We start from the raw sequence: 17,884 nt of genomic DNA, 5'->3' as shown, positions 1-17,884 counted from the left end.
CGCCTTCTTCGAAATATCACTATAAATATGGTCAGTAAATGTATAATTATGCATTTGTTGTATGCGACATACCTTGACGAGAATCATTTATAGATACTGACGTTTATTAATTTCTTTTTAATGAATATAATCTCATAATCTTGACGTTTTTGTTGCTATAGATTGTGTACTGTTATTGTACAATATTTGCTAAAGCCCGGGGTAGAAACGTCCATACACTAGAAAATATGTATAAATGTTCGAATGATCCACATGCACAAAACAAATGATTAGGGTAATACGAACATATGTTGCAGGATATAAACAGCATGCCCTTAAACCTTCTGGTTTTATTTAGCTTAGAAATGTTCCATATTCGGCATTATATGGCATGGTGGCACATTGATATATACGGAAAATAAGTATTATTAAAACAGAACATGAAACAAATATCTACAAATCAGAGGCCCAATAAGAGAACATCTCGACCAGCAGGCAGCTTTCCAGCCTTGCCCGTGTATTGTACGATACATCGTCCACTGCCTGCTTCCCATAGTCTATTTTCCACTGGCCTCCATTCGCTTTTTACTTCTTATCGTAAATTATTAACAATATTGTTGGAATCTGTGAAATAGTAATTGATCCTAACAGATCTTTGTATAAAGGTATGAGCACAAATTGTTTGTAAACTTACAAGCTATATGTTTAAAATTAAACGTATGTAATATCTTCATTCGTTTATTCTCTCAAATAACAATAATCATTTGAATCAGTTTAAATCAATTCAAATACCAATTTTTATTCCATGTCCTCACTACACATTTCCTGGTTTTTTAAAACGAAAATCTCCTTTTATTCAACTATATATAAACTTTTCTTCAAAAGACTTGGTTACATTCTTTCTATTCCTTTCCCAGTTCTTACATAAAAAGAAATTCAAAGTATAAGAAAATCTAGGAACCAAGAGCGCATGTGCATAGTGTTTTTAATGGTCCAGTGCTTTTGAGATGAATTATTAATATTTAGAAGCATTAAAAAAGTATAGAACATATGTAAGAAACTGAAAAGTTTGCGTTTTTGAAATTTTGACCAACTTTAACTAGTGATCAGAGTTTAAGATCTTCCAGTTAGTTCTCTATCTAATATTAAAACCCCTGATCCCATTCATCTAATGTATCCGTATCGTGACCGGTGAGGTATTTTAGCACACAAAACAGAAGTAAATTTGTCATTTTCAACATATTGTATTTACTCACAATTATAGTTGTTGTTGTTATTTTGGGGGAGGGGGGGGATTTTAGCGTTGTGAACAATGGAAAGACAATTTTTTGCCTGCGCCTTTCATTTCATTTATAGCTTCGGCATTTCCCATTTCACAGTTAATCTCTACAGGATATCTGTTAAGTACTGACATTAATGTATCTGATTATTTTTGAGAAAACACAAAAACAATTTTGAATGGTTTTATGGCCCTGTCATAAATCCTAGATTGTTGCCAAATAGTTTTCTAAAAAATGTTAATCAACTCAACTCATGGAATCGGACATAGAAACACTCACTTAGTTTGGGATCTAAATGTCTTATATCTTTTAACTCACAGCTATAAATGTTAATTATATAGGATATGTGTGTAAGTACAAGGAAAAAATTCAAACCTGAAAGAAAGAAATTAAAATGCCCATATGGAGTGACTCTGAAATTGTTGAGGTAAAAAAAAAGCGAAGAACAAGGACAGAATTGTCGTACATTGGCAGTTTGTTAAAAGTTTCTTTTGAGTTTGAGAATTGTTTTGTACCGATGGTTTCGGCGGAGTTGTCACTTACTGAGCGCGCCTCCAATGCTGGGAAGTGGATAATATCACTGGCGCCGGCAAGGAGAGAGGTCCGTAGCCATATGTGCTAGATTTTTTGCAAGTTTGCTCAGGTAGTCCCGACAAGAGAAACACCTCCGCTTCTGTGTGTGTGCGAGCCGGTCCAGGTCGCCAGCCAATCAGAGACGCCTGTTTGTCAGATGAGCGACAACAATTCGTTCAACTCAGCCGTCAGGTCCTTTTGTTTCTAGGCTTAGAACTTATAATATTTTGACGCCGCCAGTCGGTTTCTCTTCTCTCAGATGATCCCCGAGAAATGGCATGGAACTCCGTGTTACGCTCGAGCACGCCTGAGAACCCCCAGGATTCCAGAGCGACCATGAGCCCCCCTCGGCCACAAGCAGGCCTCCCCTCTTCACAGTCATTCAGCAGTCTGCGTCAAATGGGGGACTGTCCTGTGTTCCGGTGGCCACCTGTTGTGGTGGCCAGTAACACCCCTCCCTCCACCCCACCCCAGCCAGCCTCACCTCCCGCTGATCCTCCTACCCCCGGGGAGGACCATCCCGGGGACAAGGAGGCTGAGGATGACCCTAAAGTGGAGCTGGATGGCCAGGACCTCTGGGACAGGTTTCACGCCTTAGGCACGGAGATGGTGATTACTAAGGCGGGCAGGTAAGTTTTCTCTCTCTTCTCACCTGAAACCGTTACACTGTTAATCAGGGAGCTTAACGCTGACAGCTCGTCCGCTCCGCTGAAAGGTGTCGTGGTGAGCGCTCAAGCTATTTGTCGCACTACACAAATCGCCACAAACAACTGACTCATCAACTCGATGAATTTTAGCTCAGAGTAAGTTAATAAAAATTCGTCATTTCGCTGCGTCTTGTGTTCTCCGCTTCGGGTAGCACACAACACTTATACTGTTAGTCTGCCTAGATTTTTTTTCTTCATTTTTTATTGTTGGAAAACCACACATTTTTCTTTCACTGTAACACTTTAATTTCACATCTTCTACACGCATGAGCACTGGGTCTTTGAACCCGGATGTCACTTCAAAGTAATTGAACGTTTTTTTTTTGTTCAGATCTCAAGTCGCACATCAGACACTGAGAAGTGGTTGTGCTTATTTCATATTGCCAAATGCTTTTATATTTTCATTCTAACCTAATAGTAGTTAAAAGGCATCTCTCCTGGTTGTTTGACAGCATTTTTCGTGACACTTGTCGTTAGAAATTCAAAATTAACTAGTTCCCAAAGAGATGATAAAGTAAACAGTCAGATATTGGCTGTATCGATACAGCAAATTAATAATAATAATTATATTTCTGTACTTCATTTCATTTACGTGTTTGATTGGTTTGTAATTTGTTACGTGGTGCTGACAAAATGTTTTAATTACACTTCAGCTTTACTGGTGCTATGTCCATGTAACATCATTTATCTGTCTATGCAGGGACACAAAATCTCACATTCATTAAGTTTTAATTTAAAGGAAAAAAAGAGATTTTAAAGAATGTCATGGTGGCTACCTATACAAAAATTTAGAAGCGGCTGGCTGGTTGTTTGTGTTTTATGTGTATAATTTTGTTTTTTTACATTTATCCCTCAGGTAAAGATAATATCTTTGAACATTGTCACATTTGCTTTTAGTCTGAGAACTGTGAAAATTATCTGTGAAGGTGTCTATCCGTCCCATGTAGTCTATATCATCTACGAGTATATTTCACATTGAGATACTTCAACAATGCTATGTATATACGTATATATTTATTAGACATAGTTTTTCAGTAACAAAATTTACAGATAATTGTGCAACATTCGGCTACTTACTAACTAATCTGATTTTTGCTCGTTGTCTGTCGACGACACGATTGCTGCATTCCTCAGTTTGATGTACCTGTTAATATATTTAAGTGAAATTTAATTCATGTTTTAAAAAAGTACCTTACATAAGCAAAGTCAGGTTTGTGGGTGAAGTAGACCACCACCCTTGGTCAGATACCCGGCAAACCTCCTGACTTAAAGCCGTAACGGAACAAGTGAGAGCCGGATGCGACCATATAACAGTTAACATGTAAATGTCTTCTTGAGTCTGAAGGCGTTATACATATGTATGTAAGTCACAATGTGTGATTTGTATGTGCTCACAACTGTATACTACATACACGACTTCTAGACGCCTCGTTCGTATATGTAAATATGTAATCGCCTTTTTAGTCAACGTTCACGCAGTTTCACACAAACAAAAATAGTAATACATTCCATCCGCCTTCTCCAGTTGACAGTAATACCCCATTGCCTTAATACTTGCGCTCAGCAGTTGTTCATTTACTGAGATTTTGTAAGACTTTATATCAACCCAACATCTTAGACAAACTTGCCTAATTTTGACATCATAAAGAAATATCCCAATTCACTATAAATAGTCTTGTGGCTTAATATAGAAGTCTAACATTTAATATTCATATAGTTCACGATTATTTCTTTAAAGCAACCTTCAATCTAAGATCGGTTTAGATGTCATTAGTATTCTCTGTCATGTATAGCAGTTTGCGGAATTTTTATTTGTTTCTATTTTTATCATCTGTTTTCCTCCTTGATGTGATCTAATCATTCCGTGATAGAATGCAATGATAAATATAAATCCCCATGCACACTGCAACAAATATACTGCAGGCTGTTATAAATGATGCAAACATCGTCTATTTTTGGCAAATTACGCATAAACACAGGTTTCCACCTTAACGGCGCGCATGCATACATGTGTGTACAACGGCGACCATGCACATAAAGCAAGCAAATTTCTTCAAAGTTTCCTTGACATCTTGCTCCCTTTTCATACCTGATATGAAATTTTACAATTTGTATTTTAACTAAAATGAACAATATAAATCAAAGCAACGAAACTTATATATATTCCCCTTATTTGTCAGATCAAGTTCCCTTGTCACGTTTCTGACGCCTGTTGTCCACTTTAGTTTATCGATTCATGAGATCAGGAATATGCTACACACACATTAGTTTTCCGTAGCTACGGTATACCTGTTCCGGTATAAAATTCATTAAAGTTTTGAAAACCGAAAAGCAATTTTAAATGCTATATACACTGGTCTTCATTAATTGTACGTTTCGAATTTTGGCTCGCTAGGACTTTAGCCCCGATACCGCACCTTCCACTGCATTACACACCAATTCAACGCCTTGACCAGTATGGTGTGCACAGATTGCGATTTATTGCGATTGATAAAAATCAGAATTTATACTGATTTCTTACGATTTATAAAAATCAGATTTAATACTTCAGATGTTTTACATCCACTTGTAAATAGCACAGGTGTAATAATACCAGTAACATTCACACATTTGAGTTTGGCCTTCATGTTCAAATCTGTCTTCGATTATAGTTTCTCGGTTCAGTTGTCCTGTATATACATGTTCCCATGGTTTTTTATCATATCATATCAGAATTACTTAACGTTTAACTTTGGGCAACAAGCCGTTGGCACGATGTCTAACAAACATGAATAGTGCACGGCCAGTTGGATAATATTCATTTACTTCCCTGATTGGAGTTTCAAACACCATATACTCAACAATCTTTCAATAATAGGACGGTTGTGGGAACGGAATAAACCAAGTGCTTTTATTGTAAACAATGATAGAAAAGCGTATACCGAATTTCTTTTACCATCTTTCTTTTCGTCTTTTGAGGGCAAGACTCCCCTGCACCTCTTACCATGAACCTTCTTACTCCCCTGCACCTCTTACCATGAACTTTCTTACTCCCCTGCACCTCTTACCATGAACCTTCTTACTCCCCTGCACCTCTTACCATGAACCTTCAGATCTGCTGCTAATTTTAAAACAATGACAACATGGTTTAACTCTAAGCAGTTGGCTTCTGTTTTTTGAATCCACATAAATCAATATGTGTATTTGCTTCATTGTATGGCCTTTATATCTTCTTTGAATTTTACATTTAATTTTAGCCCATATGTAACAGTTACATTTTTTTGTGCAAACGTATAGCTGAATGTCTTTTTTAGAAATCCTGCAATTCTTCCATTATAGCCGGATCAGTTTTTTCAGTATAATATATGCACACCTTACTCGAATCACACCAAACGTCTACCTGCGAGGTCGTATACACTTGTCTGATAAAGGTGGCCATCTTCGTGTCTGGTTATGAAGGGATTTTTTCTCATGTCCCCAAGGGGCGACTGCTTCCCACACTATGGAAGACATACCTGTCATTTCACACGTTGTTCTTTCGGCTTAGAGAACACTGATGTTTGACAACCCTAAATGCTCCCTGAAACCTGGTTATATTGCTGGCAAACCCAGCAGGGCGAGATAATCTCCAATTCAAACGTGTTTCAACCACTTATATGTCGTTGGATCCATATTCATATTGTTTCTTCAGAACATCTCGGATAAGAGCGAAACACACGCATACATTTTCAGATAATTATGGCGTTCTCATGTAGTCTTATACTCAACGATTTTCTAAAAATAGATATCCGAAAACATATCAAAATTTAATTTGATTTATTTATTCATTTATGGTCTTAGAAAAATGGGCATGCCCAGGAGAAACGCATGCATGATCATTCGCAGGTTTGTCAGATTTAATGATTAAGTTTCTTTAAACATTGGTGTGTGAATTAAATCTAAATCATATTTTGTAAAGTCGATTTAGCCAGCATGGGGCTAATATCAAAATGGGGAGATAGCGCGGACAGCTTGTATGAATGAGGTGTATTACATGCTGAATATATTTAACTCCGCAATCGTTTCACACTCTAACTACAGAAACAGTTTCCCTTGCTAGCCAAGCAAACCAATGCGTTCTGTTGTTCAAACAGCGCAGCTATGGCTTTCCGTGGGCTTTTGGTCAGGAAGTTTGTCATGTACTTGGCAAAGTGCGGTGACTTTGGGCGTTTTGCCTAACAATCATAAACCAGGCATGCGTCTTGGCGATGGTATACCCTCCAGTACAGCGCGAGAGACCAATCATACAAATAATTAAGATATACATGGTCAATAAGGATTTTGAAACATTGAGCTCAACACCTGCAGGTGGGTTTTCTGACGTATTTTGTATCAAGTTGCTCTGAAAATAGATGGAAACATCTTGTCTAAGATATAGTTATACACATCCATGGCTGATGTGGAAATCGATGGAAAAAAATCTTAATGTTTGAACATTACCTAATATACTTTCAACGTTTAATGTGTCATCAATACATCAATAGCCATGTATCAATATTCTGAATTATTGCTCCCATAACATGCAGCCATGCACTCCTGATTATTAACTCTTATCTTTTCTTATATCATACCCACACATGTTCAGTGAATATGTGTATTACAGATAATGTTAACTGGAAATACCAATCTGCATATTTGTCCAAATTTCTTAAAACTGTTCATGGTGTATGCTGTTCATTTTGATGGATTATGTTTCATAATAACGTGATCTATGTTATTAATTGCATCAACTTTATTTACATTATACATATTATCTCTGTATTGTTTGTTATATATTCCTTTGGGAACTGGTTTCTTTGTAGTGTAACTGTTTTTGGAAATGAGTCTTGTGATTATTGACTTATCTACGTCTCTTAATGGTCTACCAGTGGTATACGAATGTCGAATCTGATCCTTTACTTTGGATAATTTAATTGTCAGAATAACAACATCAGACACCAAGGTTTCATTTCATTTCGGGGAGGTAAAAAGAATGTTCCTCTTTTATTTCAGACGGATGTTTCCACCATATAAAGTGCGCATGTCAGGACTGGACAAAAAGTGCCAATATATTTTACTTATGGATATAGTCTCCGTGGACAGTTGCCGTTACAAATTTCATAACAACCATTGGGTGGTGGCGGGAAAAGCTGATCCGGAAATGCCAAAGCGCATGTACATCCACCCAGACTCGCCTTGTTCCGGTGAGCGATGGATGCAGCGAGTTGTCTCATTTCATAAACTCAAACTCACAAACGACATAGCGGACAAAAATGGATTCGTAAGTATATGTGTTTCATTTTATATGCTTTATGTGTTTAATTTTGAGAGGGAACATTTCACACTTATCTGAAATTCAGCTGTTGACTGTTTCTCTTTGCGTGAATTCGTCCTACATTATTACTTATTCCTGAGTTCTTTGATAAGTTTTGCTGAGCGTTGCACTGGAAGTTGGTGCTGCGGACATTGACTCGGAGCGTTCATTATTGTCACAAGATGGTATACGAATGTCTACAATTCATCAAAGACTTAATTAGTTGCTGTTGTCCAACGCAAAATCACTGCATTAAGTTTTACCGATATAATGATTCTGGCTTGTACAACACCACCCATTTCAAAATGGCAACAGGAAGCTCTAGATTTTGCCAAAAGTTACTCCTCGGACCTATTTACTATTCTCTTTTATCAGAGGTTATAATTGCAATTCCAAGCACAACTACGATTTTGAACGAGCCTTTGTGTTAGGTTCTGGTAAACTGGTTCTTCTTAAACTTCTCAAAAATTATGAAAGAACATGGCATCTTGCAGATGAAAGGTATTTTAAAAGTGAAGCGTTTTATAGCGTTTTTGTATTAGGTAAATTATCTAAAATTTATTTCACTTTAAAAACATCTTTGTTGTTACATGTTTAGTCACCAGATTAAAATATCACCTCCAAAGATTTTGTCTGGCTGATCTCTTCTTGACTCGAAAATAGCGACATTTATAAGTTGTATTACATAGGCCTTTTGAACCTTTCAAAACTGATAGATCCATTTCATAAATATAATGTCAAATCTCATAATATTTTGCACTAGTTGTCGGAAACATATTCCCGTTATCACATTCAAAGAAATTCTCATGTTTATTTTTAGTTAATGGAACAGCCAAAATAAAATACGATTACAGACTATTTCGTTTCGGTCTACTATAGTCGCTCAATAATGCTGACCTGTCACTATGTGGACGGGAAGTGATACCTGCTTTCAGCAGCCTGACCCTTGACTGGAGAGGTCAAATTTTTGTACCAATCAAATTCGTCGTATCAACACATAAACGAGTAAAAGAGCCAACTTCTCCATCCAATATATGAAAGCAAAAATTCAAGTGGGCCAAAACTGGATAGGCTGAGAGTATAGGAATATTTCTTCTGAATCGGGTCTATAATATGAAAGAATTAGCATTTGGAGAAGCTTCTAGCTCTTACTTTGGTGAGGACTGTACAATATGAGGATTAAAGGGCGTGTAATCTGCTACTATTTTACCATTTACATGACCAGTTCGAATACAACCCTAACTGAGGTAAACTGATAAAAGGCCGTATTTTACCACTTACGTATCACCATTTGCCAACCAGCAGAACGATATCGCTGCTCTGAATCCATGCACTACTCATGTTGTTATGGGTATCACTCCAAGCTCGATCATATTTTGTTTGTATAACTATTGTCTTGTTTGTCATACTCGATCCATGATAGTATCGTAACTATTCGTTTAAAATTACGATTTGGTTTTTGGCATCTACTTTGTACTGTAATCCTACTGGATGTTGACAAATTGCTTGAAGTCTGAGACTCGTCATGTCAAGCTTGATGATCCTCAGTCAGCTTTCAGAACATGTAGTGATCCTCAATGCGATCCCCAAGCCGATCCCCAACAGCCTGGACTTTTGTCATTTCGCAAAAACATCTCAGCGGCGTCTGACATGCCAGCTGGCTACCTGACAAAGTCTTCCGTTGTTACGCTCAGCCGTTAATGGACATGCTAAGTATTTCTGGTTCCTTGTTCCGTTTTGGATGTTGCATCACAATGTCCTGTTGGATACATAAATTTCTCTACTGACTACTTTGGTTAATTATAGAGGTGGAAATATTTATTCCGGTGAATGATTTATTTTTTTTCTCGTGGACATGTATATTTCCTCTATTGACCTGCCCCATGCAAAAATATCCTGTCGGCAAGATCATACGCCACCTGGGTTATTTCGATTAATTTAAGCGGTGGAAACATTTTTTCAGTGAGTTACCTTCTACAGGGTGTTCTAGCGTTCTGTCTTGGCTTCATCGGTTGATTTAAGCAGTGGGAACAATTTCCCATGTACAGCATGGCGGTTAGACATGTTAGTGAAGAGAAACAGGGTTTCTTAATTTTTAAAGTAATTAAACATCAGACTGTGAAACATCTAAAGAGTTACTGATATGACTACGAGTGAACTTTCTGGCCAGTGATTTATCCCCGCTTTTTGTCCAGCGATTTCTTCCCATCTTCTCACGTGACGTGTCACCATTCAGAAAAATGCAGACATGTAGTGCGCATGGCAATGTGTACATCTTATGAATAATTGTGAGTTTACATATATTTAAAACAATGGAATGCAATAAAGGGTGAAAAAGAAAATAGCTCTTTGTGAAGTAAACAATACTGCGTTATTGCAGATTGCTAAATGGCTGTTAAGTGGTTCTCACTTAAACAACGTTTGTGCCGAGAATTCGCGTGACTGGAGCCCATTTTGTGAAGGGTCATCGATGAATCAGAAGGCAAAGTTGAAATGAAATCTACACCTCAGATTGAAACATCCATTTGTTTTATTTGTTTTTCACCTAGCAGTGTCCTGTGGCTTCTTCAGCTTACATCACTTTGTGATTAAAGGTAAAACAGACGTTTCGTGGCGAGAAAATTTGCGCTTTAGAGCCCTACCTCGACGTTCTTAGGAGATCAAAATCTCACTCCGAATCTGCTGAATAGGATGATAATGTTGGATATTTTTCCAGATGAAATCTGCCCTCGCTCAAGATTTTTAAAGCCTTAATTAATCCAGATTATATGAATAGTCGTGAAAGATTGATTCATTAGTTCTGTATAACAATGCAGCGAGATATGTAGATAGTGTGCGTGTGTGAATATGTAATATTCTTCATGGATGCTACTGAATTATTTAGCAGTTATTATTCTGTGTTTCATGCTCCGAGTTGTCAACTCCGCGCCTCTTAAGGCGAAGTCACAGTCAGGGTGACTGGGCGAGTAATTAGCTACGCTCAGAAATGTACATGGGAATTGCAAGTTTAAATCTCTAACAAAGAAAACTGCGTGCAAGACTTCATTCAAGCGGCAATTATGCTAATCTGTTTCAAGGTGGCCCTTCCATAAACTAACCGAAGACAAGGGATTTTCATGCAAACAACATCATGTCATTTATTTAAATATGCAAATCAATTTTTGTTTATGTTAATGTGTTAGCAGCTATGACATTAAAAAAATATATATAAAATTCTTAAAGACCAATCAAACAAATAGATAAAACATCGCTCCGCTTTGTCAAAATAAGAAATCCGGACATATATAAAAGGGCTTTGTCGAAAACTTGGGGGAAAATCTAAGAACTTTTTACACATTTTCGCTAAGCACTATTATTATTGATTTTTAAATATCGAGTTGGATTTTAAGGACACCTAAGAAATCATCTTTTCAAAGAGAACCGTAGGACAACGATTTGTTTATTTGGTATATAATTTCCTCATTTTCCTTAAAAAAAATACATCATCATAATTAATCTGACCGAAAACCTCCAGCTGAAATGTACACGTTGCCAAAGTCTCATAGATATAGTAGGTAGGAGTGGAAGGGCCATATCCTCTCCCATCATGCGTGATTTATTTTTGATTTTTAAAAGTCTTTTCTTCAACTATTCTGCATGCTGATAGACTCTATTCTACTTTTTTATTGATGTGTATTCATGTAGTTTATTTGTCTCTTTTGATCTGTCTTTAAAAGTCTAAAATAAAGAGCATATATTTTCTCAAATAGACCCAATCTGATTGTATGAATTGAATCTAGGCGACAAGACATTCCTATCTCAGCCGTCAACAAAATGGACGGCCCAGGCCAATAATATAGCGAGTAAAATTCCCAAAACGACGCCCAACATAAACCATTAAAGAGCTAAGAAAGTATACAACATGAAGAGCGACATTAATGCTGTTGGAAAGACGTAAGGAATATTTCAGGGGAATGAATGAAAACAGCATCCAAATCGAAGTTTATAATTTCGGTTGCGCTTTAATGGCAACTGTTCATATATCCAACGCGGCGATCTAAGTTAACACGATAAATATAGATCCTCTAGCCCCGGGTTAAGCTCTGCCTATATTTACTTGCAAGAGAATTATATGAAGGTTTGCACTAGTGGTCGAATATTTCTCAGAATCATTTCATTAAATTGATTTATTGATTTTTTCATTTTTTCTTATCCACGACCATTTGGCAGGCACTGTTAGGTGTATGGACGTATTAAACCAAGCTGGGCTGCAGATTGAGAGAGAGAGAGGTTTAATGAGATTTGGGTTGGGTGGCGCTGGGGGGAAACACTTTATTATTCCGTCCATACAGATTAGCTGGTTACCAGAGGGTTATACAATTACAGTCAGAGTTTTTCATTAAAAATACTCGTGTCAAGATTCATGCTTGACCTGTGCCATGATAAACTGGCTTTGTGTCAAATTCCTCACATTTATGCCCACATATACCCACACCTGCACATCACAAAAGAATACGTACTTAAATAGTCGGGAGAAAAACCCATAAGGAATTCTTTTTATTGTAAGTTTTATGATATCAAAAACGACGTAAAATAAATTCTTGTTTTGTAGTAAGTCATAATAGTTTACCCGTAGGCCTTAACTGCATAACAATGTGAGAAACAAAAAAGCTTAAAGTTAATTTTGCACACATTTTACAGAATCTAATTTCAAAACCCCGCTTGGTGATGTAAAATTCAGAATATGTTTTTCTTGAAGAATTTAATAGAAGGCGAGATATTTTTTCATGAAATTCACCTTCATAAAAGGCCACAGCAAGGTATCAAAGTCTGCATATGTGTCATGTAAATAGTCATAAATATTTTGGTAAAAATCAGCTTCGAAATGTGCATCGTACTGTTTGTTTTTGTTTTACTTGTGTGATTATACAAAGACCCACATACGTTTGATGTCAAACGCGTTGTCAGGCAACATAAAAAGCAATATACATGAAATGTGACGTATTCGTTCAGATTTGCGCATAATGAAAGTATAACAGAAGTGGTGATAAATTTCATACATAAATGTGTTTATTATTTTGGACACGTTTAGATGTTTACAGCACCTCACTGTCCCTGATACAGAAAACAGTATTATATTGATTTTGAGTGACTTTACTACGTACATAGTAACCGGATCCTAGAAGAGAATCCACTGTGCCCATTACATAAGACGCTATAAAACTAGTGTGACTGTGAAATTAAGTGCGTTTATTTCCTGTTTTGAGCCGTGGATAATCAGATCACGGTTGATGTTTTCTTCTGATAAATCTGTTTAATTAGGTAACTGTTGACAAAATTTCGGGCAATGAATCTCTGTTCCAAGCTTACGTCGTCGACCTACATGCGCTCAGTGCATGCGTTCTGTACGTTGGATAGACAGCAGCTGTCGTGCGCGAGCGTTGTTTATGTGACATGTTGGGGAGTGTGACATCGTAAGCTTACCTTGTTAGTTAGCTAGGCGTCAAAACATGCACTCGCATACCAGCAAAATGGACGTTCCTGGTCAATAATCGCGAGGCTAATTCCCAAGACAACGCTCAACACAAACCACCAAAGAACTAAGAAAGTGTATATTACAGATTCATATATATCAAGGAAAAGCAGTCAACCGTCATCATTGATGATGAAAAGAGGCAAAGAATGTTCTAGGCGAATGAATGAAATCCGTACCCAAATGGTGTATTATGCTATGTTATAAGTAGTCGGAAATCAAAATATGTATCTCAATTACGTCTCGATGTAATTACGCCTTGATGTAATTACGCCTTGATGTAATTACGCCTTGATTGGATACAGTTCATATGTCCAAAGTGGCGATCTAATTTGGCACCATGAATAGAAGGCCTGTTTTAAGTGGAACTGGACACAGTAAGCATAAGGCACTATGCAGTAAATCTTACCCAGAGGCAGGGATAGGCTTTCATCACTAACAATCAATCTGTCGTCTCTAGAAAAGGTATAACATTTGTTCTCATATTTTGTGGGAGAAGGAAAGCGAACTTCCAAACGTCGCTAAAAGTTGGAGATCACCAAAACCGTTATACTAAGAGTGAGTGAGTGAGTGAGTGAGTGAGTGAGTTAGTACTTGGGGTTTAACGTCGTACTTAACAATTATTCAGTCATATGACGACGAAGGAATGCTTAGGGTGCACGTAATGTGCCTCCTTGTTGCAAGTGTCAACCAGTTATTGCACTATCCCCTTCATGCTGAACGACAAGAGTGGACTTCCTCTTTTTAGGTCTTAGGTATGACTCGAACCAGGATTGACCTTGGATCTACCGCTCCCGAAGCGGACGGTTATAATAAGATCCGGAGTGTTCTGAGCATTAATTGGCAAACATCTACATAGGTATAATAAGTGGAATAGAAAAGAGTAACCAAGCTTGGAATCGAACCCAAACCATAACGTACCTTTAGAATATATTTGTGATTTGCTGAGGTAATTTGCACCTCGGTCTTATTCAAATGACTTTTACATGAAGTGACCAATATAACATAACATGCTAATTATTCAAATTTGAATTCAATGAACGTCTGCAATTTGCAAACGCAAAAAGAAACACGGATGATGTGTAAACTAAGTGAAATTAGTTAAGACATAAACAGGCCTGGACGCGCCCGGTTTCGAACCCTACTCCCCACCACCGGCACCTACCCCTGTATATAAATATCATCCTACACATATGACCATGGTATAAGACCACAGCCCCGGTGACATGATTGTAACCTTGCATCTATACCCAATATTGCAATGTTACATACAAACAAATGGCGTCGAAATGTTGCAAACTGCTGGTGCAGCCATGGCGGGGATTTTTGTATAAGTACATAGCGGCAACTCTCTTTTGGCGGCGACCTTTCCAAAGACAATATTGAAATTTCTTGTGTGTATACAATTTTATTGACGGCGTTTGCTGTGCATTTTCTCCCATTATGATAATTTTTCTGTCGCAGACGACCCCGTAAATATTGCCCGGGTCTGGTACGAGCATACAAACCACCTTAAGGTGAGACAGTGGCTGGGCCTCGTGTAGCGCGCCTACCGTCATCGCGTCTCGCGCAGTCACGTCAGGACGTGTCGCGCCGCGAGACTTTCGCCAACACTCATTTGATTAAACCCGTGTCGCTACCAGGACTCATAAAGAAAAACTTGGGTTTCAACAGGGACTAGTGAGCGTTATGATGTTTCTTAAATTATTTTCTGATATCGTTTTCCGTTTCCCTATAATTGCGTTTTATTTTCTCAAATCTAAAGGCGAATGTGTCAACTGTGTTCATCTCAGGGCTGACCATTCTTGAACGAAAGTTTGTTTCAATGAATAGATCTGTATATTAATACTGTCCACGATATTCTGATATTGGCGGAAATTGAAGATAAATTCCGCGTAAACAGAAATTTTTCCTTATAATGTTATGACTGCACGAAATCATTGCTTTTTGTGAGGGTATGTGTGTAACGCATTCTCGTTTAGATTTGATTTTGTTAGTTTTAATATAAGAACTGAGTCAACGTTTGCAATATGTAAAATTAGGTATTTCAGTCACAGATTTGAATTATAAAGTAATGTTTTTTTTCTTGATTAGTGCCTTGGATATAGTTGTTGCCTTCATGATTTGTTATTGCGTGCCAAGATTTGCAGGATAAAGTGTTTTTAGGGTACTTCAGTGCACTAATTTGACATTGATTAACGTAAAAGTTCAGACGGGTGTATCTTCACTACACATGAGACTGGAATTTGAGTGACAGCTATCTCTGAACTCTAAACAAGGGCAGTCTGGTACGTCGATGTTAATTGGTCCATTAATTAACTGTAAACCAATCGCGTAAGATGTACCTTTGTCAGTTTACATTACGGTCGCGCCAGAAAAATTTGTTTTCCATCTCAGGGGAACAGAAACTAATTAGATGTAGCAGTTAATTAATCTGTATATTGATAAATATCTGTGATTTATTGTACGTAAATTTGCATGCCCTTTCCAGTCTTTCTTCCTCCTCTCTATCGGTTTTTTTTTTTACACAACGTTTTGCAATGAGATAATTTGTGTCCATTTGTGCATAAATAATTGAAAAATCATTGAACCTAGTATTTGTTCCTTAATTATGCAATAATTCCCCCATAAACCCAAGGACTTACATACAAAACAAAACAGTCACATTCGTATGCAGAGTACACCCAAAAAGTTTCTCATGTCCATCCCTTACCTTCGTGCATTACCTGAATCCTCTCACCAATGAGACAGTCAGTTCAAGTCCAGCTTGCAGCAATCTATTCTTATTACTAGTATGTAAGGGATTACTCGTCCTCATGGGCTAGAGGCTGTATATGCATCCTGATGAATAAAATTGCCACGTGGGATATATAAAATAAAGTTGCAGTTGAAGCACAAGTGAGATACATATTTTTCGTTAACAAGAATCAATAAGCTGGCCTGCAACACCATTTGAATGCTGAATAAGCTTATGCGCTTAAAACATTTTTAGCGCATTTCCGGTATCATTGAAAACTGCGTATGAACTGCTTCTTTTTACATAATTCTTTCCTAATGCCTGGCCCTCTTGGCTCAGTGCATTGTGCTTTGTATTGAACGTTTTCTAATTGCACACTGCAAGGTCTAACAGCTATTGACATGAAACCTCCATTAAACATGGTTGACAGTTGTTATAGTCTAATCATAAGTAAGTTATACAAAATTATTTTTATTAATCAAGAATTAACATTGACAACATTCGACACATTCGTGCTCGTCTATCCCTCTCTCATTTTTTTTTTGGTGTAATTGTTTGAAATTTTACTCACTTGCGCGTTTGTATTTCTCAACAGGTTATCCTCAACTCCATGCACAAGTATCAGCCTCGTTTTCACCTTGTCCAAGCCAATGACCTTTCCAAACTGCCTTACAAACGCTTCCGAACATTTGTGTTCAAGGAAACCGCTTTCATGGCTGTCACGGCTTACCAAAACACCAAGGTATGTACCAGTTCTTCGAAAGGTGCTGTTTCAGTACTTCTCTTGATGTTTGTAACTATACACGCGGCCTGCTGTTAACTCTTGGAAAGAAATTTGAGAAAATAAAAGGTAGTTAATAATTTATGAACGATTAAACAACCATGTGCAACAAAGCAAAACAAAATGTATGAAAGGCAAATACAATGCACTTGAACGCTATTTATTTATTATCCTTTCCAACTAACATCCACAGCAACCTGCGAATGGTAGTATATTTCCCAAGGGCTTTGTCAGGTGTTCTCCCACTGCAATGCTGGCCGCCGTCGTATAAGGGAACCATTCTCGAATATGCCGCAAAACACTAGTCAAATAAATAGATAAATAAATTTATTGATTAACGTGGATATTAGATAGGCTGTTTATTGTTATGCATTTTTGTGCTTATTTTAAAAAAAGTCTCTTCATTTCAGATTACCCAGCTTAAGATAGATCATAATCCATTTGCCAAAGGATTTCGGGTAAACGGTGCTGCAAAGAGGGACAAAAGGTAGTTTACGTTAAGCTTAAGAATTAAAGGTAGTCGTCATTGGGTACAAGAGTTAATACAGAATGTGACGTCACTGACATTGCTATTATGCAGAAATTACTTTAATTTACATTAATTGGTAAAATTTGTATATATAATATTGTAGGATCACATCGTTCTAAATTTCAGGATGTTTTGGATAAGTCACAAACGAATAAAATTCTCCGTCGTACCAGGTCATCGACAACAAATAAAGTATTGCGAGAAATTACTTTTAGAATCAAAGACATAAATATCATGTAGCAGACAGAACATTTTGAACTATAAGAAACTAAGTGTACAAAGTATTGTTAGCTGCTCGTGAAAAATAAATAGCTGGAAGAAGAAGGAAAAATACCACTTAGTCTTTTCTTCTCTGTCACTCTGTAGGGTTTTGTGTGAGGAAACACCTTCTGGAAAACTTGCTTACCCGATGACTGATGAGTACACGTGACATGACTGCGCTGGTTTATTTTACTAGCACGACGTCTTAAATCGC

At 37.3% G+C, this 17,884-nt stretch overlaps 1 protein-coding gene across 1 annotated transcript; it reads left to right on the top strand.

Moving 5' to 3' along the window:
• The first annotated feature begins 2,363 nt into the window (after positions 1-2,363).
• Positions 2,364-17,371, top strand: LOC135476825 (T-box transcription factor TBX3-like). Its single transcript, XM_064756956.1, has 4 exons — positions 2,364-2,461; positions 7,550-7,817; positions 16,695-16,841; positions 17,291-17,371. The coding sequence occupies exons 1-4, from the start codon at positions 2,439-2,441 to the stop codon at positions 17,369-17,371; spliced, it is 519 nt and encodes a 172-aa protein (XP_064613026.1). The 5' UTR covers positions 2,364-2,438.
• The last annotated feature ends 513 nt before the right edge of the window (positions 17,372-17,884 follow it).

Source organism: Liolophura sinensis, chromosome 10, assembly GCF_032854445.1.
Source record: "Liolophura sinensis isolate JHLJ2023 chromosome 10, CUHK_Ljap_v2, whole genome shotgun sequence".
Taxonomy (NCBI): Eukaryota; Metazoa; Mollusca; class Polyplacophora; order Chitonida; family Chitonidae; genus Liolophura; species Liolophura sinensis.
Note: the sequence above shows the minus strand (reverse complement) of the source record. Positions and strands in the feature narration are given on the sequence as shown.

What these genes read in the sequence shown, in the direction of transcription:
- LOC135476825 (XM_064756956.1), top strand. Translation starts at nt 2,439, where the DNA reads ATGGTGATTACTAAGGCGGGCAG. An exon ending in GTGATTACTAAGGCGGGCAG is followed by an intron (nt 2,462 to 7,549) that starts GTAAGTTTTCTC and finishes CTTTTATTTCAG; the next exon opens with ACGGATGTTTCCACCATATA. An exon ending in TAGCGGACAAAAATGGATTC is followed by an intron (nt 7,818 to 16,694) that starts GTAAGTATATGT and finishes ATTTCTCAACAG; the next exon opens with GTTATCCTCAACTCCATGCA.